The 26,006-nt window shown below is 43.5% G+C and overlaps 1 protein-coding gene across 3 annotated transcripts in view; it reads left to right on the forward strand.

The window, feature by feature from the left end:
• Positions 1 to 26,006, forward strand: part of pot1 (protection of telomeres 1 homolog) — a 266,060-nt gene that overhangs the window by 197,777 nt on the left and 42,277 nt on the right. For all 3 annotated transcript variants that reach the window (XM_052030226.1, XM_052030224.1, XM_052030227.1), the window contains exon 10: positions 20,417 to 20,572. In XM_052030226.1, the coding sequence (XP_051886186.1) occupies positions 20,417 to 20,572 (156 nt within the window). The remainder of the gene's footprint in view (positions 1 to 20,416; positions 20,573 to 26,006) is intronic.

A 26,006-nucleotide genomic window follows, 5' to 3' on the forward strand; every position in this document is an offset into this window, starting at 1 on the left:
ATCCTCTTATTCAAATCCTTTTGTGATAAAGGCTAACGTATAATTTGTTCCTTCAATCACTTGTTGCACCTGCATGGTAGCCTTCAGTGATTTGTGTACAAGCACACCTAGTTCCTTTGAGCATCAATACTACTTGAGCATTTAAGATATCTTTATAAGATATCTTTATTAGTCACATGTACATCGAAACACACAGTGAAATGCATCTTTTTTTTTGTGTCGTGTTCTGGGGGGCAGCCCGCAAGTGTCACCACGTTTCCGGTGCCAACATAGCATGCCCACAACTTCCTAACCTGTACGTCTTTGGCATGTGGGAGGAAACCAGAGCACCCGGAGGAAACCCAGGCAGACACCGGGAGAACGTACAAGCTCCTTACAGACAGCGGCCGGAATTGAACCCGGATCTCTGGCGCTTTAAAGCGTTACGCTAACCACTACACCCGCCATGCCAGATTGAAACTCTAGTCCGGCATTCTGTGGTCTGGCAGCTCCTGTGGTCTGGCATGTTTTGAATCAGTAGTACAGATCTACACTAATTAACTAATTCTAGGTAAGATCTAAAATTAACTAAGATCTATAGTAACCTGTAGCTAATTAACCTACCAGAGCAACTGTTGCGATCTCAGCCGACAGTGATTCCAACTTGCAGAAACTTTGGGTTATGGATGGTTTTGGGAACCTTTGCGTGACCTGTGGGAGTGTCTATACTCGACACAAACAGTACTCCTGCTTAGAGGAAGATGATCGGTGGGGTGGGAGGGGGTAGCAGTTTCTGTGGCCTGGATTTTCTGTGGTCTGGCACCAATCAGGTCCCATGGGTGCCTGACCAGAGAGTTTCAACTTGTACTTTGCTTTTCTGTCACGTGCATCCAAGTGGATGACCTTTGCACCTTTCCACATTGTATTCTCATCCATTCAGTCAATTTATCCTTATCTCCTTATCCTCCTCCCTGTCACAATCCCACCTAGTTTAGTGTTGCCGGCAAACATTTAGTCCCTTCAAATCATTGATGTAGGTTGTGAATGGAGGCATAGACTCATAGAGAGCCATGCGACACGAAAACAGGCCCTTTAGTCCAGTCAGTGCTTCACACAGCATCAAACACCCATTTACACTCATCTAATTTTTTATTTTCTCCACATTCTCTCCTACTCCTCCGCAGTTTGTATCACGACCTCCAAAGCTGAGGCATAAGTACCAATGGTACCCCACTAATCGCAGCCTGCACCCTGAGAGCCATCTACCTAACATATAATCTGGTAATCAAATGGTATTGCAAAAGGATGGGGGCTCCCCACATGTTGAGCTAGAGGATGCTTGGCATACAACCTTCATTAAGATCGTGTATTACTTTCAAGCCCCGTGTTACATTTGGGGAATATCACATCAGCCTACATCAGGTAGGAGATCTACACAATGAGATGATGTGTTAGGAAGCTGGATTATAATCAGCTGTCCCCTGCAGTAGCGGTCGAGGATGCAGCCAGTCAGTGTTACCATGTGATGCCCTGCACCATGTAATCCAGCAAGCTGTGTGACCAAATTGAATGGGACAGAGTAGAGCATTTTGTGTCATGTCAGGTTCAGCCAGAAGTCACCGTCTCCAAGGTCTGGTTTAAATGAGCCGTGCTAATATTAAAGACTGTCAGCTGTCTGGATGGAACGTTTATGGCCTTTCATACAAGCTTGGTGATGCATTCTTTTGCATCATTAAACCAGAGCAAACTCAAAGCACACAGCTGGGAAAACAATAAGCCGTGCTTGTGTAGTCATTGCATCATGCAGCACAGAAAGAGGCAATTGTGATCGTAACAGATGTCCAGTTAGCCTCATTCCCTGAATCCAAACCCACAGCACTGCAAAATGTCTTCTTTTCAAATATTTGCACAGTTCCCCTTTAAAAGCTACTGTTCACTCTGCTTCTACCTTCCAGGCAGTGGAATGCAGAGTGTAGCATGACTGCTTCGGAAATTGGAAATGCTGGAAACATTCAGCAGGTCAGGCAGCCCTTTGGAAAGAGGAGCAGTTAGTGTTTCAGGTCGATGACTCTTCCTCAGAACTGGGAAAGAAAGAACAAATTAGTTTTGAGTTGCAGAGAAGGAATGGATAGGACAAAGGGAATATCTCTGATAGAGTGAAGGTGATCTGAGGGAGATCTTTCTTCTGTAGCTTTGAGGCTTGTGGGCTCCCAGCCCTGTGCTTCTACTTCCTGGAGAGGAGTGCAGGTCCGCATACAGTGGATGGAGGGGGATACGGGTCTGTGTACAGTGGGCGGAGAGGAGTGCAGGTCCCTGTACGGCTGATGGAGGGGGATGAAGGTCCACACACGGCGGACAGAGAGGAGTGCAGATTCCATGAACTATCCAGTCTCGATCTGAAAGAATAGTGGAAGTTCTTTGGAAGAAGGGAACGGTTGGATTAGATGATCAGCTTGTGCTTCTTGATCAGAATGTATGCAGCACAGTGTGGAAAAATAATCAAAGGGTTTGCTTTTTCCATGGTGCCATTCTGTGGCAGCAGGTGAAAAGGCTGCAGAGCCTTAAACAAAACAAACCTCAAGGCAGAGAACCTGCTTCTATTTATCACTGAAAAATACCGCTTGATTTTTTAGCAACTCGTAAGAAGATTGAAATTTTGTTTTGCAGGTTGTGCCACATTTCAATACCAAACAAAAGTGATTAAATAGCTGACCTAGCTTTAATAAAATACAAACGTAGGGCTTGATGTACATTCTGACTTCTGTAAGGCAATTTCAGGAGTAGCAGCTGCTGGCTTCAGATTCAAGGAAAGATCAGGGAATAATCGGTGACTTGTGTCTCAGCACAGGCATCAGTTTAGTGCAGCCTGTTAAACACCCATTGGTAATAACACAGCCCTGGTCTAATCTAAAGGAGCGCTTGAGTACTGGACAGATAAATCACTGATGAACCAACTTCCATTTGGTGCCTAATTAACACAAGAACAACTTAAAGAAAGACTTACACTCCAAAACATTAGAAATAGAAGCAGGAATGAGCCCTTTGGACCTGCTCTGCTTTTCAACAAGGTCATGGCTGATTTTCTAATACACCATTTTCCCATCTGATCTCCATTTGTTTTGATTCCTTGAATTTTCCCAAAATCCATCGTTCTCAGTTTTGAATGCAGTCAATAATTGAGCCTCCTTCACCTTCTGGGATTGAGACTTAAGCTTCACCCCCATCTGAATGAAGAAATTTCTTATCGTTTCATTCCTAAATGACCTCACCCTTATTCTGAGACCACAAGCCCAAGTTCCTTCCTCCACAGCCAGGGGAAACATCATCCCCATATCTACCCCATTGAGCCTGCTAAGAATTTTGCATGTTTCATTGAGACCAAACAAATCTACACATTAGGAACAGGCCTCTCTGCTCCTTGAACCTGCTTTACGATTCAATAAGACTTTTGCTGATCTGATTCAACCTCAAGTATGTATTCCCGCCTACCTCAGGTGACCTTTCATTCCTTTGCTTATCCAGCATCTATCTCTGCCCTAAAAATATTCAAGGACTCTGCTTTGACCGTCCTTTGAGGGAGAGAATTCCACAGACGTGACCTTCTGAGGAAAAAAATTGCCTCATCTCTGCCTTTAATGGCCTACTCCTTATTTTCAAACCGTGACTCCTAGTTCTAGATTCTCCCACAAGAGGAACAATCCTCCCCACGTCCATTCTATCAAGATGCCTCACTCTATCATTCTTCTGAACTCTGAAGAACGGAGGCCCAACCTACTCAATCTCTTCATGTGTGATGGACCCACTGTGCTAGGAGTCATTTCTTCACCACAATCATTCAAAAGCAAGTACATCTTTTTTTGAGATAAGGAGAACAAACTTGCATACAGTACTCCAGGTTGTGGCCTCACCAGGGCCTGATATAAATAGTAGTCACCCATCTTTAGAACATAGAACAGTACATTTCAGGAACAGGTCCCTTTGACCCACCATGTCTGCGCTGGCCATGATGACAATCTAACTAATCCCATCTGCCTGCACGTGGTCCCTATCCTTCTATTCCCTTCCTGTTCACATGCCTGTCTAAATGCCACTTAAACATTGCTATTGTATCCGCTTCTACCACCTCCCCGACAGAGTGTTGCAGGCACCTACCACTCTGTGTGTAAAACAAAACTTGCCTTGCAAATCTCCTTTAAACTTTCCCCCTCTCACCTTAAACCTATACCTTCTGGAATTTGACATTTCCGTCCTGGGGGAGAGACTCTATCTACCCTATCTATGCCTCTCATAACTTTATATGCTTTTATAAGGTTGCCCCTCAGGCTCCAGCACTTCGGAGAAAACGATCCAAGTTTGTCCATCCTTTCCTTATAGCTAATGCCCATACTAAAAGCAGTACTAAGGGGCAGGCACGGTAGTGTAGTGGTTAGCGTAACGCTATTACAGCGTCAGCGACCCTGGTTCAATTCCGGCCGCTGCCTGTAAGGAGTTTGCACATTCTCCCCATGTCTGCGTGGGTTTCCTCCGGGTGCTCCGGTTTCCTCCCACATTCCAAAGACATGCGGGTTAGGAAGTTGTGGGCATGCTGTGTTGGTGCCGGAAATGTGGCGACACTTGCAGGCTGCCTCCAGAACACTCAACGCAAAAGATGTATTTCACTGTGTGTTTCGATGTACATGTGACTAATAAAGATATCTCATAAAAGCAAATACTTTGACTTGTACACAAACCCTCTAACAATAAAGCCCAATATCCCATTTGCCTTTCTAATTTCCGGCTCCACCTGTGTTAGATCTCAGCGACTCTGTAGAAGAACACCCTAATACCTTTGAACAACATTTCCTCATTTCCCACTATTTAAAAAGTACACAGCTTTCTTTGCTCTTTCTACCAAAAGGATGACCTCATATTTTTCCACATTGTACACACTCTGCCATATTGCTGGCCCCTCAAGGCATCGTTAAATCCGATGGACTGTCTAAGAAAAAAACAAAGAAGGTGTTGCCTTCTCACTTAATTTATCTACATCCTGTCCAATCCCCTCATCTGTTAAATCCCATGGTGCCCAAAAAACTATCAATCTCAGCCTCGAAATGTATACAAGTGTGTATCATTTCCCTGTAGGGGAGAGAAATCCAAAGGCTTAAACCCTCTGAATGAAGAGACTTCTCATCTAAATGGCTAACTTTTTATCCTTAGGCTCTTCCCAGCCAGATGTAGTACAGTATAATAAGAAACAGTTAATTAATGATCTGTAATTAATGGGTCTCTAGGGCAGTGTGATAGAATGTTATATAAAAATTGAAGGTGATATAGTTTGATTTAAGATCAATGTCTTAAAACTAAACAAAACATACTACAAAGATGTGGGATATGAGTTGGTGGTGATAGATTGTGAAGAACTGTAAACAAGGAATGGATAATGTTTGAAAAATTAATACACAATTTACAAAAATGTAGTTTATATACCCTGTAAGATAGAAAAATCCATCAGAATATGTGGTCTGGCTCTGGGGAGCAAGAGCCATTAAAGGCAGTGTTAGATCAAAAGAAAAGGCTTAAGGGGCAGCAAAATAAAGAATTGGTAACATTTCAGAAGAAGAGGAGCGAGGTATTCATCAGGAAATGGAAAGTAGACGTGAGAGTAATCTAGCAAGAAACATAAAAACAGATCATAAAAGCTTCTATGTAAAAAGGAAAAGATTAATGTTGCGCCCTTGTAGATGGAGAGAAGAGAAACTATACTGGAGAAATAAGGAAATGGAAGAGAATTTTTGGTGTCTATCATCATGGAAGAAGATGCAGAAAAACACCTGAAAATATTGGTGATCAGCAAGTCCAGATTGAATGAGAAACTGAAGGAAATTAGCCTGAGTAACAGAATAGTATTGGAGAAATTAATGGGATTGAAAACTGATAAATTCCCTGGTTCCAATGACTTGCATATCAAGCTTTTGAAAGTGTTGATTATGGAGATGTTAGATATAGTGGTTGTAATTCGTCAATTCTAGAGTAGTTCCCACAGTCTGGAAGGTAGCAAATCCCAGTATTTAAGACATGATAGAGCAAGAAAATGGGGAACTACAGACCAGGGATAATGCTGGAATCTATTATTAAGGAAGTGATAACAACACACATGGAAAATAATAACATTGGGCAAAGACATAGTGGATTTATGAGAGGGAAAATCGAACTTGATGAATTTGTTAAAGGTTGTATCCAGCAAAATAGATAAGGGCAAACCTTACTTGAGGTAAGGACAAACCTGTATTTGAACTTCCGTTTGGTGGCACGCAGAAATTTTGTTTTTCACCCATAAGCTGGTGAGTTTTTGGAATTCTTTATATAGGTAATGGAGGCTCAGTCCCTGAGTAGATTCAAGACAGTGACAGATTTTTGGATATTAAGGGAAGCAGGGAATAAAGGTATCACGCAGGAAAATGGCACTGAGGTAAAGAGTCAACCGTGATCTGATTGAATGGCAGAGCAGGCACAAGGGGCCGAATGGCCTACTGCTTCTGTTTCTCGTGTTCATGTGTACAAGACACCCATTCCTGTCAGTTTTTATCCAATTCCTTTCTATCCCTCTTCCTTTAGACCCAGTTACTTCTCATGTTACCACATTCTCCAGCTCATTCCTCCCATTGATTTTCACTCCCTTAACAATAATTACCAGCACGGCATCAGTTAAGGTGAGACCCTTGCGGAGATTGATGCCCCTGGGATGCCACTGAGTTGCCAATGATGGTTGGTGTTTAATCTCCTCTATTGCAATCTTAATGGTTCTTTGAGACTTGTATCAGGGCATTTGCTGTAAACTTTACTCAGCTTTCCTCAGGCACTGCCTTTCTTTGTAGTTTTACATTCCTGTTGAGAAATAACTTTAGTTTGATGTGGGAGAGGATGAAGACATTGAAGGAGCTTGGTTGAAGTCCATAAGATGTAGCAGTCACTCGGTCTCAATTTCCCAGGTATCGACGTGCAATACCAGCGTGTGGGGAGGAAGGTCAGAGCTGCGTGTCCCTGAGGGATGCACAGGTTAGCCAGCAGCCGGATCAGTGGAGCCAACTGTTGCAGCACCAGCAGCATCACTGGTGTTGCAGACAGTTCAGCGAATAACGGTTTGGCCACCAAATGAACTCCTTCTGACAAAGGGTCTTCAACCTGACATGTTAACTCTGTTCCTCTTTCCACAGATGCTGTCTGATCTGCTGAGTTTCCCACATTTTCTTTCTTTTATTTCAGTTTTCCAGCATCTGAAGTTTTTCTTTTGACTTTAATATAAAGTTCTTCCCCACTTAATCCCATAAACACCCTCCCACACTGGTGGGAGTAGGAGAATAATGAATTTACTCCTCCCCCCCACTCCCCGATGCTACTTGTGTTTCTATTGATTCTTTTGCAAACCACTCTGAGGTCCACGATCTGCTGAATAAGCTTGCATTTCCCTTTGAGAATGAATAGATTTGAAAAAAAATCATTGAAACCCTCTGATTGATCATCATAATTCAAATTATTTTACCGCTCTATCAAATATGAGGCAGTCTTTTATTCCGAGACCACATCGTGTTCTATTCTTCAGCATAAGCTATTTAAAAATGAAACAGATCAAAATGTTGGCGACAATGCTATCAGCCAGTTTTATATGTACCAATTTGAGTTGATCCTCACTGGAGTGACACTGAATCTATATTGACTGGAATAACCTAAGAGTTCAAATTCAGATTAGTTTATTGTCATGCACACCAGGGTGCAATGAAATTCCTTGTTCACATGAAGCTCACAAAGTAAATAGTATAGATGGTAATAATAAATACAATAATAAATGCAGTGATAGATGCAAAGCAACAGTATAGCACAAAGATTGTGGTGCAGTCTGAAGTAGTGCAAAAAGAAATGCTGAAGTGACAAGAGAGAATAACCAAGAGAGGTAGAGTTAAGAGTCCGAGAATGTGCAGCACCACCGGGAAGGTGATGTGACGGAGGTGATTGCTTCAGAAGCCTGATAGCAATGGGGAAGAAGTTGTTCTTGAGTCTGGTCGTCTGGGCTTTCAAGCTCCCATATCTTCTCCCAGAAGGTAGAAGAGGGAATGGCCAGGGTGGCAGGCATCCTTGACAATAGTGCTAGCCTTCCTAAAGTTACACACCGTGAAGATGGACTGGGTGGAAGGAAGTGACAAGCCTGTGATGGACTGGGCAGTGTTTACCACTCTCTGCAGGTTCCGTCGGTCCAGAGCAGAGTAGGTGCCATACCAGGCTGAGATGCAACCTGTCAGGATACTTCCTATAGTGCATCTTTAGAAGATCAAGAGAATTCTTGTGGACAAGCTTTTCTTCAGAGACCTGTGATATGTATCCTGCACTGCTGAACAAGGCAGGCTTCATTTCTCATATTTGGATCTGTACAGTTTAGTTGGAAGGTGTCCTTCAGGTTTGAAAGTGCAACTAAAAATTACATTCCTGGTCCTGGGATTTGGATTACTCTACTTTCCATCGGTTGATACTGGATGGATATTACCCAGTTGGTGCTTTGCCTAGTTCAAATCAACTTCAACACTGGGATCTCCTTGATGTCTTAGGACCCTGTGTCTCAGCCAATCAAAGGGCCTGGCAAAGTAGAGGTAGCCACAGTAATGGTGGGTGCAGGACCCAAAATCTCCTCCGATGGCTATTAAATCCAGCACTGAGGCATTTAAACCTGTACTAAGAAAGACCAGCTGAGTACTGATCTCCCCTATACTCCCAGGGCAAGTGGTGCATCAGTGACGGACACTTGCAAGATCTGAACCCAAGTCGTGATCTCTGCCGTCAAGGTGCCTGGAGGAAATGAGTTGTTGAAATCTATGTCACCCAACAGGCCTCACCATTGAGTCGTGCGAGCTTCGAGTTCATGACTGGTGGCACCTACCTCTTCCTCCTCCCAATCCCAACCCGCAACACCCCGCCGCAGTGCCGCACATATCCCAACCAAAACTGACTCAGCCGCAGAAAGCTCTCTTTTCAGATAAGTTGCCACTTCACCCGTTCTGTGTCGAATAAAATCCAGCATCGAATACTATTCTGCTGAATGGTAACCGCACAGATTTTGGAGTGACTTTGGAGTGGGCGGCACAGTGGCGCAGCTGGTAGTGCTGCTGCCTTGCAGTGCCAGAGACCCAGGTTCAGTCCTGACCTCGGCTGCTGTCTTAGTGGAGTCTGCATGTCCTCCCTGTGACCGAGTGCACCGGTTTCCTCCCACATCCTAAAGACATGCAGGTTGTAGGTTAACTGTCAATTGCCCCTAGCGTGTAGGTGAGTGGTAGAATCTGGGGGGAAGTTGATGAAAATGTGGAGAGAACAAAACATGGGATTAACGTAGGATTTGTGTGGATGGGTATTGATGGTTGGCATGGACTCGGTAGGCTGAAGGATCTGTTTCTGTGCTGTATCTCTCTGTAACTCCATGTCTCATTGCTTGGAGTGGAAGTAACCTCGGTTGACAGGTTAGAGTGGAGTGTTGAAGTGACTAAGAAAGGTCTAGATTTACATGTCTGGATGCACGCTATCACTTTGACCTAGCACCTTTTGTCAGGTTTCATGTGAAAGCAATGTCTTGAGGAAGCAAGTTTTGTTTTGGAATACGATTATCATGTTGTATTTGAATGAATCCTGCAGAGAAATGTTCACTTAAGGAAGAGAACTGGAATATGAAGGAGAGTGAGGACATTGCAAAGAAACAGCACTTTCATAATCTGAAAAATGAAACCAGGAGTAAATGTAGGAGATGGAGAAGTCTGAGGTCAACTACGTGTAGAACTAGAACTGAGATTGGAGATTGCAGGGCAGTCAAACAGAAATAAGGACCACAGCATGGATGAGTTGGACCGAAGGGCCTGGTTCCCTGCTGTGTGACTCTATGACCATATAAAGAAGTCATTTCAGCACTGGAAATCAAAGAAAACCAATAGGAAACAGCAATAGAGCAAAACATCTCAAAGTAAACTGAAATGGAGAAATAGACTTTAAGAGAAACAATCTGGGAGAAACAAAGCTGAATACTTAACATTTTGCTTAAACTAGCTGGAGAGTTAGTCCTCAAGACCAGCCTTACTCCAATACAACAAACACTTATGAATAATTAGGAATCAGGAAAAACAGGGCTGGTCTATTATAAACTGCAAACCTCGTGTTTCATTAGGAAGCCAGGTTTCTTTCATAGTTACTGGTAGAAACTGCTGTTTTAGATTGTAGGGAAGTACACTTGATAACCCCTGAAACTACCCCCAGAGATCACCGTTACTGGAGTGCTGCCAATGCATATTGATTGCATTGCAGGCAACGTGGAAACTTGGTGCTGCCTGCTTATTTCCGTGTCTTGAGCCTTCAGCCAACACTAACCACAGTTCTGATCAGCTGGAAGCTTCAGCAGTGAGCCCATTGCATGAGTGGATGTCTGTAGTTAAAGCTAACCTCCACTTCTGAAAGGGGAAGTGCTGGACCATGTGCTGGCCGGAGCTAATTCGACCTGCAAAACATCGGGGAGTGCAACAGCAATAGAAAGGCTGGGTGGTTTTTATATTGTGGTTGTGGGGTGGAAACTAGATGCCCTATGCCCACAATGTAGTAGAATGTGGCAAAGTGTGTCTCAGGAACACTATCAACCAATTTGGTACTGAGAACCTCAGAGATACTAGGTCAGTGTGATTGGTCAGTTGCACTGTTGAGTAAGCAGATGTCTGAAGGTTTTCTCATGGAGCAGGAAAGAGTGGTGTAGAAGTTGAGGGAGAGAATTCCAAAGCCTAGAACCTTGATAGTTGGAGGAATGATCCATATGGCAGAGCGATTAAATTCAGGGCTGTAGGGCTAGAGGCATGTTCAACCTTGTAAGATCAAGGAGGCCGTGAGCTGAACCGTTGTGCTCCAAAATGGCACAGCCGGACTCAAATCATCAATGCATCCTGAGTAATGCAGGGATCTGACTGTCAGGTTGACCTATGGCACATATTCTCTGCACATGTTGATGCCTTACCAATAAAGAGACCATGCAGCTGGCTCCAAAGCAGTCAACCTTTGTAATTAAAAGGGACTTGTTCATTAACAATCCAAATTTATCATGCAGCAGTCTGTCACCTTTTTTGGACTCATAAATATGTACACAGACGTTGCAGTTTTCTTGCATATAATTTAGACCAAGCATAATTGTTAACAGCTTGCAGCAGCTGCTACTTACATAACAGTGCAACTGACCAATCACACTGCCCCTTGCATTGCACTCTAAATTATTCCAATGATCTGTTTGTTTAATATGTGATTGCCTCTCCAAACTGTTTTGACATTGAGGGTGACAATTAAGTCTGTTTCCTAAATTGCATAACAATGCCATTTATTTTTCTTTGGCTGAGTTGCATTTACCTGCATCATATTTTATGTATTTATGTAACTGATCCTTTAACACATGATCAAAGCCCTGGCACTCTCACTAATTCAGTGTCATCTTTAAATTTAATGAGCAGATAAGTGGGTTTTGCGTCTCGATTGTTCACATAGATTGGAGCCCTGATCTCTGCTGTACTGCTTTGAACGTCCCTTCCCACAATCTGACCCTGCACCCCTCAGCAGCAATTGTGACACAAGGGACATCCTTGAGGATCTAGTGTGGATAGAAAACTCGACAGGTGAAAAATTTCCAATCATACAGAACCTAATCAGGACCCAATGAATCTTGCATATCAAATAGCCTCACAATTTCATTCACCACCAAAAGAATATATGGTCAAGAAACGAGATTTGTTGCTCTTCATTATCCACGACACAACTGTTCCTGCATTTCAAATTACAAGTAAACCTCTAAAGCACTTTGGGCATTACAAGCCCATGAGGGACACAACATAAAGTTGTCTATTTCTATTCCTTTTTGTTTTTTTTTCATTTTTCTATGGTAATGTGACAATAAGTCACTAGTTCCCCACAATGTTTTTTTTGGAGGTTTCCAGCTTATTTTCAGTCACGTTAATGGCTCTTGTTCTTTCATGTTGCAAGTTGCTGTCAAAATTTGACTGGAATCAAAATCAGGTTTATTTGTTTCCTCCGGGTACTCCAGTTTCCTCCCACATTCCAAAGACGTACGGGTTAGGAAGCGTGGCGTCACTTGCGGGCTGTCCACAGAACACTACGCAAAAAGATGCATTTCACTGTGTGTTTCGATGTGCATGTGACTAACAAAGAAATCTTATCTTTTCACTGACAAATTTGTTGTTTTGTGGTGAGCAGAATTGGCCCTTGCTTCAGAGGTCAAACGTGTCATTCCAGGCAAGGTTTTGCACGCCCCAGAACGTGGGTGGCCATGAGTGTGATAGAGCAGAAATAGTGCAGCAATGAACCTTTGCTCTTCAGAGGGAGGACTGTAATCCACTGTCAGATACATTGGAGAATCTTGTTTTCTTGTTAAAAGGTTTGATCAATCACTGTTTGTTCCAATGAGCTATGGTGGATGTAATCTTGACAGCGCAGCCACAGCCTTCACAACAAATAAACAGCAAACAATATTTCCATTGAGCTTGGCCTCTGAAGACAAAGAAGGATGAATCAAAGGCTGCCTTTATGGTTTAAAGTTGATGCATTAGCAAGGCTTGACACTGAAGCTGATATACTCCATGCAAGAGTATCCGGGCTAGGTGATAAATAGCCATCAGCATCTGAAATACTCCTACTGCACAGAGGCAAGCTGATTGACCTAGAACCAATCCTACAGCAAGCTATCCAGTGGCTTAATTAACCCTTAAATTAGTGTTGAAACCTGTCTGGACTGTACTGAAATTTACCAGTGATTTACTGTTACCTCTCAGCCAGGACCTGTGATATTAATTTTGCCAATTGGAAAAGGATCCTTGAAGATAGTGGGAACTAAATGCAGAATCTGAATGAAGAAGCTGGATTAGTTACAGCAAGTGGATGCTTAAGCGAGGTCCTGTCACCTCCTGTTATTGGAGAGCTTGTTACGGTTGCAGTCTCGAAGAGCCTTATTATGTTTGTGTGTGGGGGGGGGGGGGGTGGATTGATGTGGAGAAGGAGGAATGGAGAATATGAGGATCTACAGCTGGATTACTTGCAGCCAAGCAAGCAGCCACATGGAACATGGGTGAGATTCAAGGAAGGTTTGTGTTTTTGCTGCATGGTGTTAGACTGTTGCCTTGCCTGCCAGTACAAGTTAAGAAAGAATTACATTTAGTTACCATCTTTCATGACCTCCCAAACCAAGTGATGTGGTCACTGTTAATATCGATAAGCACCAGCAAGCTCCCACATGCAGATCGATAAGGTTGTAAAGATAATTTGTTTTGAAAGATAAACATTGCAGTTGCCTTTGCATTGAAAGTTCAACATTTGAAGGAGGCCTAGCACTTTTGATGTGCTTTTGTCACAGACACCCAAATGTTTGTCAAGGTGTCTGGGTCTCTTCTCTCCTCTTCCATCAGGTAGAAGATGCAGGAGCCTGAGGACACATACCACCAGGCTTCAGGACAGCTTCTATCCCACTGTGATAAGACTATCGAACGGTTCCCTTATACGAATAGATGGACTCTGACCTCTCGATCTACCTTGTTGTGACCTTGCACCTTATTGCACTGCATTTTCTCTGTAGCTGTGACACTTCACTCTGTACTGTTATTGTTTTGACCTGTACTACCTCAATGCACTCTGTACTAACTCAATGTAACTGCACTGTGTAATGAATTGACCTGTACGATCGGTATGCAAGACAAGTTTTTCACTGTACCTCGGTACAAGTGACAATACTAAACCAATACCAAAATCTGCTCTGCATTATCGATATCCTGTCAAATGTGGTGGATCTTCCAACATGGAGCTTCCAGACTTTGGCTGAAACTTAAGTATTGGATCATGTTGAATCTCATTCATGTAGACAATGGCAGGAATGCCTTCCTTTTGAACAAATCAACCAGTGTGGACTCACCAAGCTGTGTGTGTAGCAAGGTGCACTCGAGTGACTTTGCAAACTCCTGCCTTAAATTTTCATTTCATAGAGACACTGAGACAATCCACTCATAAGGCTCGAAAGTCAATATGGGTTGACGGTAAATGCCAGCCACAGTAGCTACATTGTGATTTACAGATGGTAGCAATCTGTGTGCCAGAGGTGGAGTGAATGAATATTTAGGACAGTGGATGGGTACTAATCAAACGGGCTGCATTATTCTGGATGGCATCGAATTACTTTGGTTGTTGGAATTGCAGTCATCCAGATGGGTACAAAATCTGCCAGCATGCCCCTGACTCTGCCTTGTTGATGGTGGAATGAGTTTGGGGAGTCAGGAGTTAAGTCATTCGCTGCAGAATAGCCTTATAACTTTTATAGCTGATCCAGTTGAGCTTGTCATCAATGTTGACGTTAATGGTGGGGGACTCGGTGATAGTAATGCCCTTGGATGACAAGGGTAGGTGATTAGACCCTCCTGTTGGAGATGGTCATTGCCTGGCACTTTTGTAGTACAGGTGTTACTTGCCACTTACCATCCCATTCCTGAATGTTGTCTAAAACTTACTGCATGTAGGCATGGACTCCTTCATTTTCTGAATAAACATTGTGCATTCATCGGCAAAGATCCCCACTTACGGGAACCAGGTTATCAACAAGAGACAAATCCAGGGTGGATATCACTGCTCTTAATTGAATTGTGCTGTAATATCTTTTACATCTGCCTGACAGGGCACACAGTGCCTTGGTTTAATGTCTTGTCAGGAAGGCAACACCTCATTCATTACGGCACTAGAGTGTCTGAGTTTTATGCTCAGATCTCTGTCATGCCATTTGAACCCACTACCTTGTAATTTGACCATGAGTGATGTGAACTGTATTTGGCATTCTGGTCTTTAACATGCAGAGCACTGTGTAGGTGGAACATTGCTTGCAGAGAGCTTGGCATCGTCACCACAGGGATCATTGCCACCATCATCATCGTCACTGTGAGCTGATGTCAGGACATCAAATGAGCAGTCTCTAACAGTCAGCGCAGATTGTTAAAATGCTTGCACAGAGGAAACAAAGACAAATAACATTGTACAAATCAAAGAAGGGAAGACTTCATTTCATAGACCCAACAGGCAGAAAGATAATCAGAAAGGAAATGAGAAGGAGTACTTTTCTAAAGAGCGAGATTTTTTTCTCTCTTCCCCCAATTTTTTCGCCACCTCTTCTGCTGAATTATAGGCAGGGATTGTCCTCAGCCAAGTGGTCACTATCAATGAGGACATTAGACGGACCTATGCCAATTTCTTTTAGCTTCTTGCTATTGTAGTATAGACTTCGATTAATTTAAACACAGACCAGGAGCAAATGAGGAAAGCTTCTGGTCTGTGTGGTTCAGATTTATACAGCGAGTGCATTCAACTGAGTTCTTGCAGACAATTTCACTTCAATGTATTCATGGCAGTGCTATGAATGAAAGAAATTTCAATAACCCTGGTGCTGATGGTCAGTCTTTGATGGAGCAAGTTTTACAGCATTGTTCATTGTATTCACAGCTTCCTACAGCCATTCTAGATCACTGAGCTCCTCCCCCCTGATCGTTTGTGCACCCTTGATTTCCTTTGCTTCACCATTGCTGTCTTCAGCAGCCTAAGTCCTAAACTCTGGAATTCCCTCCCTAAACCTCTGCCCTTCCATCTCTCAATTCGTAAAATCCTTTCACCAAGCCTTTGGTCATTGGTGTAGCATCTTCTTACACGGCATTGTGTCAACTTTTGTCAGGTAACAACCCTGTGGCATTTTGCTACATTAAATGCTCTATATAAGTACAAGCTGTTTTAGCTGTTTTGCTTTCTGCTCTGGGTTCCCCACAGAGAAATTCAAAAGCAGTTGTGTAGCATGACCAGCTGTAGAGAATGTCTTACTTGCTCTGATGCAGAGCCCCTTTGTGGTTGAGTTAATCCCTTTATGATTATATGGTTAGCTGGATGTTTTTCACTTATGACTTAAAATTAGCAAATCGGTAGACCCAAGTGGAGTTCATTGTGGAATTGAAATTGACTTTATTCAGTGTTTATATAACAATGCTGTGTTATCTTGGTTACGAAATGACAGGCTGTGCTCTGAGTGCCATGCTTCGAGTAGAATGCATGCAAAGTGCTTCTCCCTTTCACTGGAAATCTGAAATAAAATCAAAATGCTGGAAATATTCAGCAACTCAGGCACCATCTGTAGAGAAAGTGGATCTTTTGAGTCAATAACTTTCTACACTTGATATATTGGGAGAGTCGATTATGCATACAAATACAGTGTATTAGAAGCAAGAGTTGGCCACTCTGCCCATCCAATAAGATCAAGGCTGATATAACTGAAACCTCAATTCCGCAGTAACCTCCCCCCACATTTATCAATGATCTATCTACCTCTGCTTTAAAAATATTCAAAGACCCTTTCCTCCTCTCTTTGGTGAAGCGAGTTCTAAAGACTCAACCCTCTGAGAGAGACAACTTCTCTCCATTTCTGTCTTAAGTGGGCAATATCTTATTTTTAAGCATTAACCCTTCATTTTAGCTTCTCCCACAATAAGATACATCCTTTCCACCTCAGCCTGTCAAGACCCCTCAGGGTCTTGTGAAGGGCTTGATTGAAACATACATTCTTCCAAATTCTATCAGATACAAGCCAAACCTGTCCAACCATTCCACTAACTGGTACCTGTAGTAGCAGCCTACAGAAGTTGTAGACTCAGCCAGCTCCATCACAGGCATAACCCTGTCCACCATCGAGGACATCTTAAAGAGGCGGTGCCTCAAGAAGGTATTATCCATCATTAAGGACCCTCACCATCCGGGACATGCCCTCTTCTCGTTACCACCATCGGGGAGGAGGTACATGAGCCTGAAGACCCACACTCAACGATTCAGGAACAGCTTCTTCCTCTCCGCCAGCAGATTTTTGAATGGTCCATGAACACCACCTCGTTATTCCTTTTATTTTGCACTATTTATTTAGTTTTGTAATTTATAGGTTAGGTCTTTGCGCTGTACTGCTGCCGCAAATCAACAACTTTCACGTCATATGTCAGTGAAATTAAATCTGATTCTGTCCATTGCAGCTGCTATTCTAGTAAATGTTCTCTGAACTCCTTCCAACGCATTAACGTCCTTCCTCAAATAAGGCGCGTGGTACTATACAGAGTACTCTAAATATAATCTCACCAGTGCCAGATGTAACTGAAGCATAATCTCCTAACTTTGGTATTTAAATTTTCTTGCAATAAATGATAACATTGTGTTCGCTTCCCTCATTACTTGTCAAACCTGCATACTAAACTTGTGCAAATCATACATTAAGTCACCAAGATCCTTCTGCTTCTCAGAACACTGCGGTCTCTCACCATTTAAATATTATGCTATTTTTTGTTAAATTCCCCAGCCAAATGAACAATTTTACATATTCCCACGTTATACTTCATTTGCCAGATCTTTTCCCACTCACTTATCTTTGTAGAATCGTTGTGTCATCTTCAAATCTTATTGCTCTGGGGATCTTTGTGTCGTCAGTAAAATTAGCAACAATGTGTTTGGTCCCTTCATTCGTCATTTATGTAAATTGGAACATAATTGAGCCCCCAGCACAGATTCCCGTGGCACCCATTACGTCTTCCTGCTGGTCAGCTAAACTTCTAACCATGCCAATATGTTACCTCCTACACATCAGCTTCTATTTTCTGCAATAACCTTTGTGCCTCATTAAGTGCCTTCTGGTAATCCAAGTATAGTACATACATCTTTTAGCCACTTCACATGTTATTTCTTCAAAGCACTCCAAAAAATTGACCAAACATTGTTTCCCTATTACAAAAGCATGCTGATGTTGCCTGATAACCTTGAGTTTTTCTGCCATAACAACTTTAATGATAGCTCCTAAAAATTTTCCAGTGACAAATGTTAAGCTGAAATGCTACCATTGAAGCCTGCAGGCTAGATGGACTAGGGATAGCAAGTAGTGATGGAAATGTTTCTTTTACGAGATGTTGAGATCTGGAGGTGCTGGTAATAATGCATTTATTAGCCATTCAAGAGTCATGCCGAGAAGCTGGTGGTGAGCACTGGTTTAAATTGCTGCTCTCCGTCTGGCAATAGTGACCCATAACGTTGCATTGCTTGCTGAAGGTCTTTGGGAGATGTTCATCAGTCAGGGCATTGAGTATAGAAGTTGGGATGTTATGTTGCAGTTGTACAAGATGTTGGTGAGGCCACATTTGGAATATTGTGTTCAGTTTTGGTTACCCTAAGTAAACTGGAAAGAGTGCAGAGGAGATTTACGAGGATGTTGCCAGGACTCAAGGGACTGAGTCATGGAGAGAGGTTGAGCAGGTTGCAACTTTTTTCACTGAAGCGTAGGAGAATGAGGGATGATCTTATTGACGTGTCTAAAATCATGAGGGGCATTGGCAGGGTGACTTCACCCAGTCTTTTTCCTAGAGTTGGGGACTCAAGAACAGGAGAGAGGGGGTGAGATGAGAGGGGAGAGATTTAATAGGTACTTGTGGGGGGGGGGGGGGGGTGGGGGGAACAACTTTTTCACCCAGAGGGTGGTCAGTATATGGAACGAGCTGCCAGAGGAAGTGGTTGAGGCAGGTACATTAATAACATTTAAAACGTACTTGGACGGGTACATGGATGGGAAATGGGAAAGGTTTAGAGGGATGTAGGCAAATGGGACTAGTTTAGACGGGAATCTTAGTCGCCATGGACCAGTTGGGCCAGAAGACCCTTTTCTGTACTGTTTGACTCCACAACTCCATGTTCAGTTTCTCAGCTATGATCCATGCTTCTTTATAGATGGTGGAATCCAGAAGTTGAGCCAAGCTACTTGAGTAAATTGACCAAAGTAATGTCTTTTTTCTCAGGCCGATAGGCCTAGCAACTGACAATATGAGAGTTAGAGCCCAAACATTGACTGGAGTTTCTCTGAACCAGCACCAGCCTGTCAGGAGGCTGGGATCAGGAAATGTAACTTACTGAGACAAGTTCTCAACACGCCCTCCAGCTCAAAGGGTCTCTGAACAGAAAGCAGCCAATCAATCAAATTCAAAAGCACAGTGGTAAGAAATGATTGCATTCCTTTCTATTGACCAAATCATCTGTCAGCTAGGACTTGATGTCTTTTAAGTAATTTAAATGTGAACAGCATAGCTTTGACAGTTAAACCATACATTGCTCCAGTCTGTAAGACAGCCTTTGATGCTGTCATTGCAATTGATGCCGTCCCTACATCTGATTGGTCTGGTCCAAAATGAAAATACTCATTTCCTTTCAAAAATATCATTTGTTGAATGAACACCTGAGACTGAACTTCTGCATTGTGTCTGATCTACAGGTTAAAGAATGTGTTTGTGCGGGCTTCACTCTCAATCTGTAATCTGGGACAGGACATTGATGCAACCTAAGACTGTGAAAAGTGTCATCCATCTCCATTTTAAGCCTGTCTTAGGCCCAGTTACTTATAAAACAAACACCCATCAATATTTTTGGACCCATACAAGACGAGCAGAGTTACCTTCAACCTTTTACAATGACCGCACTCTATTTAAATGGGTTTCTCAGTGGTTGAACACGTTCTTAATATCGACGCTGTGTACCAGTTATATTTACAAGGTCTTCTTTTAGAACAATGACATACAACTTGTTTGCAGCACCCACAATCTTTGAATGATTTCAGCCACAAGTCCTCATTTGGCTTTCGCACCTAATCTCTGCCCACCAGTACCTAGGTGATGCTCAAATCAAGTCGAGTTTATTGTCATGTGCACAAGTACAGTGAGGTACAGGTACAATGAAAAATTTGCTTGCTGCAGCATCACAGGCACATAGATTCAGACCACACACAGAACATAATTCAGGTACTATTTGTGTATAATTTATACAAGACAGTGAAGAAAAAGATGCAAAGCTTGACATTAGTACAAAAACACAATTAGAAACAAGTCCATTGGTAGTGCAAGGGTGGTCTATGGTGATTTGTTGCTGAGGTAGGATTAGTTTGTTCAGGTTGGTTCAAGAACCTGATGGCTGGAGGAAACTGCTCGTGAATAGCATAGGTATGGCCTGAACCTACATGAGGGCATTTGGCACATCTGGTATCTTCGATTACAGAGAAATGCCAACCCTTCAGTGGATAAGCACCCAGCAACTAAGTCTTTGGAGAATTCACGCTAGGTTAGTGTGAGAAGTGTTATGGTTTTTATACTGGATAAAGAATCAAGTCCAATAGCAATATTTACATAAAACAATCCATTGTGGCCAAAACACACAAAGGCTTGAACTTGATGCAAAGTGTTGTTATACCAGGGAGTTGGGACTACAGCAGGTGTATGCTTTATTATGTTAGTTATTTATTTCAAGAAGTTGAATGAATGTTCATTAAGTTTGTGTGTAATAATGTTAAAATGATTTTTTCCAACAGGTCTGGGATGGCACCAAATGCCCACACCCATTGAAGCAGGTCCCAGTAGACAGGAGCGCCCTGGAAGGAGATCTCGGTGAAATTCGTGGCCTGAGTCAGCTGACGGTGGATGTGTTGGTGTACGATAATCACACTGGAGTTGCAAACTCCCTCAAGGTATCCTATCTGCACACTGATAGTAGCTGGAAGAGAAACAGGAAATGGCAGAAATCAGAACTGATGGCTTCTGATGGATGGGTCATCGACCTGAAACATCGCTGTTTCTCTCTCTGCAGATGCTGCTGGACCTGCTGAGTATCTCCAACATTTTCTGTTGTTATTTCAGATTTTGCCATTACAACATGGAGGGGGTTACTGAAACCAGAGTCCTATCGAGGCATTTAAAAAATAGCACTTAACCTGACCAAAATTATAGCCAAAGTCATTGAACATTGCATTTTTATTGTGCATTAATTCAAGTAGATCTCCTGTGACACAAATCATTTTATAAAGAATGTCAACAACATGCTTCTGTGGTGGTCCTTGTAAAAATGATGCACCCATTAAAATGCATTGCCAATGAATACCTCCTGAGATTAACTAGAATTGGTTGAAATGTTATGGGCGGACAATCAAAGCTGTTGGATAATAACAAAATAAAGCATTGCCAAAAGAGAAAAGGATAGAAAGAGACTTTGAGGAGGTAACGCTTGCAAGGGATATCACAGGTCAAATCAGAAAAGCCAGAGCAACGATGGTGTTCATTTTACAAGTACCCTCAGGTTTGTCCAGTCAGGTTAGAATCTGTCCTGTGCGATCAGCATCCCCTTTGATCTGGAGCCAACACTCCAGGTAGCTTGTGGCATTGTTATCGCTGCCCTCCTTGTTATCCCGGTCCTCCTGCTCTGCTTCTCAAGCCTGCTGGGAGCAAGATTGGTTTGTACAACAGTGTGAGGAGAGCAATGTGTGAATCATAAGCTGCCTCATTTTACAGTCAGTGAACATCCAGAGTAATTACAATAGAGAATCTTATTTTGTCTTGGTTCCACTTTGCTTCATCTAAATAAGTTAATAAATTGTCCACTCGGTGTTGGTTACAGGAGTAACTGAGTTACAGTTTAGTCCAGCTGTGAAATGAGACTACACTCTGTTTGTCCCCGATCAGCTGCTTTAAGTCAGCTGGAACCACATCTTTCCTGTCCTTTGTTTGTCCACGTCATCTTCTTGAACATGGCTTTTTGGTAGCCCTACTGCAGTGAGACATCCTCCTGGTCCACAGTGTGGCTGGTAGATCTGTCATTTAAACTGGTGATAGATTTCTGAAATTATGTCAAATTTCCCTGTGTCCTGCTTGCAGGAAAACAGTTTCTGCAACCTTATTCATGTCAATGTCCACAAGTGTCACCCTGGATGGCAGTAACATCCCAATCTCTTGTGACTCTTTTGGCACAGTTTCATCATTCTGTCTGCTGAGGCAATGAACTGACGCCAGACACTTTGACTTGCGAAATGCTGGACCTAATTCCATCCAGAATCACTGCCAGATCAAATCACCTCTCGTCTAGTTTCAGTAGACCCTCCTGCACTTCTCTGCAATCCTGCTTGTTTTTAAATCATCAAATTTAAATTGTTGGAAAAGAGGACAAGAACAGTGTTTATCAGAATGCGCAAACTAATGGGGGATCATAAGAACATAAGCAACAGAGACCGGATCAGGCCTCTCGAACCTACTCGGCCAATCAGTAAGATGATGCGTGACCCTGTACCGCAATGCCACCTTCCCCCATTTACTTGTTTCCTTTAACATCCAAGCTCTATCTATCTCAGTGACTGAGCCCGCACAACCCTCTTGGGTAGAGAATTCCAAAGGCTCACTCCTCTCTGAGTGAAGAAATTTCTTCTCATCTCAGTCCTCAACAGCTGACTCCATATTTTAAGACTGTGTCTTCTTGTTCTGGAAACCCTCAGTCAGGAGAGACGTAGCCCCCTGCAATTACACTGTCAAACCCCCCCAAAAAATGTAGTATGTTTCAGTGAGATCACCTCTCCCCTCTACTCAAGCTCTTCTCATCATCGCATTGATCCCCATCCCAAGAATCAAAGTGGTAAGTGTCTTCTGCACTCCCTCCATTGCAAGAATATCCTTCACTGGGTAGAGAGACCAGATCCGTGCACTGTATATGCACTGTATAGCAGTAAGATGCCTTTTTGCCCTTGTGTGCAAACCTTCTTCCTAATACAACCCACAGACCAATTTTCCTTCCATATCGTTTGCTGTACCTGCACATTAACTGTCAGTAGTCGTTGTACAAGGACACCCAGGTTCCTCTGAACACCAACACCTTTTAATCCATCACCATTTAAAAAAAAGCTTTCCGTTTTTCCTACCAACTTGGATGACGTCACATTTTTTCACATTCCTTCTACAGTGACCTTACCCATTTACTATGCCTGTCTACATCTCCCTGAAGCCTCTGCATCCTCCGTGTGCTTTGCACGGCCTTGTATCATGTGCAACCTTGGACATGTTACACTTGGTCCACGTGGTCAGATCATTGTTATAGATTGGGAACAGCTGGGGCCAGCAAAAATCCCTGCAGCATTCCACTAACCACAGCCTCCCATCCCGAAAATCACTTGCTTATTCCTACTCCCTGATTTCTGTTCATTAACCAGTCTTCAATTCATGCCAGCAGATCTATTTTCTAATTTTGTTTAATAATCTTTTGCATGACATTCTTATTATTACTGTTTTCCCTTGCACAACCTCAATGCACTGATGCGATGAAATGATCTGTATGGATGGCACACAAAACAAAGTTTTTCACTGTACCTCGGTACATGTGACAATAATAAACCAATTTACCAAATTTAACAATTACGTCCACTGGTTATGTTAACTATTCTGCTATTTACAACCTCAAAACATTCCAGCAGATTTATCATGATTTCCATTTTATAAATCCATGTTCTGTCCGACTCCCTAGTTCACTCCTCCCCACCCCCACCCATGCCGCTCCCGCCCTGGGAACTTTCCACTGCTCCCACCATAGGTGCAACACCTGCCCCTACACCACCTCCATCCAGGGACCCAAACAGTCCTTTCAGGTGAGACAGAGATTCACCTGCACCTCCCTTAATATCATCTACTGCATTCGGTGCTCCAAGTGTGGCCTCCTCTACATTGGCGAGACCAAAAGCAGACTAGGTGACCATTTCGCAGAACACCTGCGCTCTGTCAGTAACCACGATCTGCATCTCCCCGCTGCCAGTCACTTCAACTCCCCCTCCCACACTATCACTAATATGTCAGTCCTCGGCCTCCTCCGCTGCCAGGAGAATTCCAAGCGCAAACTGGAGGAACAGCACCTCATTTTCCTTCTTGGAACCCTGCAGCCTAATGGCATGAACATTGAATTCTCCCACTTTAAGTCATCCCCACACCCACCCCCAAACCATGCCTCTTCTTCCCTTTCCTAGCCTATCTCTCTCTTTTTTTCTACCCCACTTTCTTCCTCCTTACCTTTGACCCATCCCCCAGTGGGTCTGCTCTCCCCTCCTCCCCCACACCTGCCTACCACTGTCTCTTACCTGCATCTACCTATCACCACCCTGTGCCCACCCCACCTCCCCTCTTTTGTCCACCTATCTCTGCTCTGCTTCTCTCTCCTATATATTGGGCTTCCCCTTTTCCTATCTTCAGTCCTGAAGAAGGGTCCTGACCCGAAATATCGACCGCCTGCTTCTCTCCACGGATGCTGCCTGGCCTGCTGAGTTCCTCCAGCATCATCGTGTTTTTCGCCCTGTCACCACTTCTTTCGCAATAGATTCGAGCATTTTCCCCACTGCTGATGTCAAGCCACTAGTCTATAGTTCCCATTTCTTCTCCCTCTCCCTTCTTAAATGGTGGGGTTACATGTGCTACTTACCAATTGGTGGGAACTGTTTTCAAATCAAGAGTGATGCAGATCAATAGGTTCCGGGGATTTATTGCTGTTCAGTCCCAAAAGTATCTCCAATACTACTATTTTATCAATACTAGTTCCTTTTCACTTCTCGTTGACATTTCCCCATTATTAGCTATAGGTTTTCCGTATCTTCCATGAAGTTGGAGGCAAAAGATTTGTTTGATTTCTCTGCTATTTCTTCCTAATTTCTCCTGTGTCAGTCTGTGAGGCACCCACATTAACTTCTGCTGATCTTTTTGGATTGACATATTTAGAAGCTTTTACAGTCTGTTTATTTGATTCTTGTGAACCGGCTCTAGGATGCCTCTTTCCCTTATCAACATCTCAGTCTTCCTTTGCTGAATGCTGAAGCGTTCCCAGCCCTCAGGCTTACTGCTCTTTTTCGCAACGTTATAAACCTCTTTGATCCTGCTTTAATGTGGAGTAGCGGGAGGTTTTGAGAGGGAAGGCATGAGTGTGGACTCAGTGGAGAGCCGCTGAAGGGGTGGAAGGGAACAGAGTTCTGCGCATTCAAGGGAATTCTTGCCAAAAAGTCTGTAATGCGAGTAGATCAAACCATGAAAAGCAGAGGTCAGTAGAGTTGCGAGGAGGAGTAAGAAGGTAATGGTGGCTCCAGTGAAACTACTGATCGTGGCTTCGTCAAGAACAGGGGACATAGGTCTAAAGCAAGTATTAGAAGGCACCTCTCCATGCAGTGACCAGTGGGTGCTGAGAACATGCACTCAGAGTGTTTGTGTTGCTCATTCAGTTGCAAACCGCGGGAGAGAGGAATTCTTTGTGAGATTCCTCATTAAATAGGAACTCTTTTGCCATCAGTAGTGGGGTGAGAAAGTGGGCAGGGGTACTCAGAACTGCACGACTGTGATGGACAGAATGCAGGTGGGATTTACCAGTGGGACTGTCCCATGCTGGTGAACTCGACTTTACTTGAGTCGGGGGTTTGCACTGAGCCAGCAGTTTGAAGCAACTGGCCTGGGGCGAACTCGGCAGATGCACGTGTGTGGTGGGAGGGTACGACTGAGAGGCGGGGTCACAGGTCACAGGCTCGCTCTCTGTAGAGGCCCGTCAGTTCAAGCACCAGAACTGGTGACAGTTGAGTTGTTGGGGATGTATCACCACGTCGGATCATTTCTGGCTGGGAGGCTTTTCACGAAGTAACCTGGAAGTGGATGGGGATTTCTGAACACAGGTTTGTCGATGTCTGTTCATTTTGCCACGTTTCTCTGATCAACAGGCCAGTTTGCTGCAATGGTTAGCTCTAACTACGTCAGCGAGGACTGTTGTAAATCTTGCAGTGATCCAGAAGTGGTGTGTGCATGCGCCTGTGTTTGTGTGCACGTGTAAAAGCGTGTGTACGCGTGTGTGTGCGTGCGTAAATCTGTGTGTGAGCACATGTGAGTCTGTGTGTCTGCAGGCATGTGTGTGTGCCTCTGTGCGCATGTCTATATGTGTATTTGTGTGTGCATGTGTGTGTGCGTGTGTGTGTGTGTACATATGTGTCTTTGTGGGTGTGGTCAGTTATGGTCCGTAGGGTTGACTTGAAGACAGCAGAGCCCCTGGGTGGGTTCGGCCCAGATTGATCCCCACCGCCCTCCCCCCTCCCCCCCCCCCCATTGGTTTTCCACGTGAAGTCCTGATTAGAC

Source organism: Pristis pectinata, chromosome 15 (assembly GCF_009764475.1).
Source record: "Pristis pectinata isolate sPriPec2 chromosome 15, sPriPec2.1.pri, whole genome shotgun sequence".
Classification (NCBI taxonomy): Eukaryota; Metazoa; Chordata; class Chondrichthyes; order Rhinopristiformes; family Pristidae; genus Pristis; species Pristis pectinata.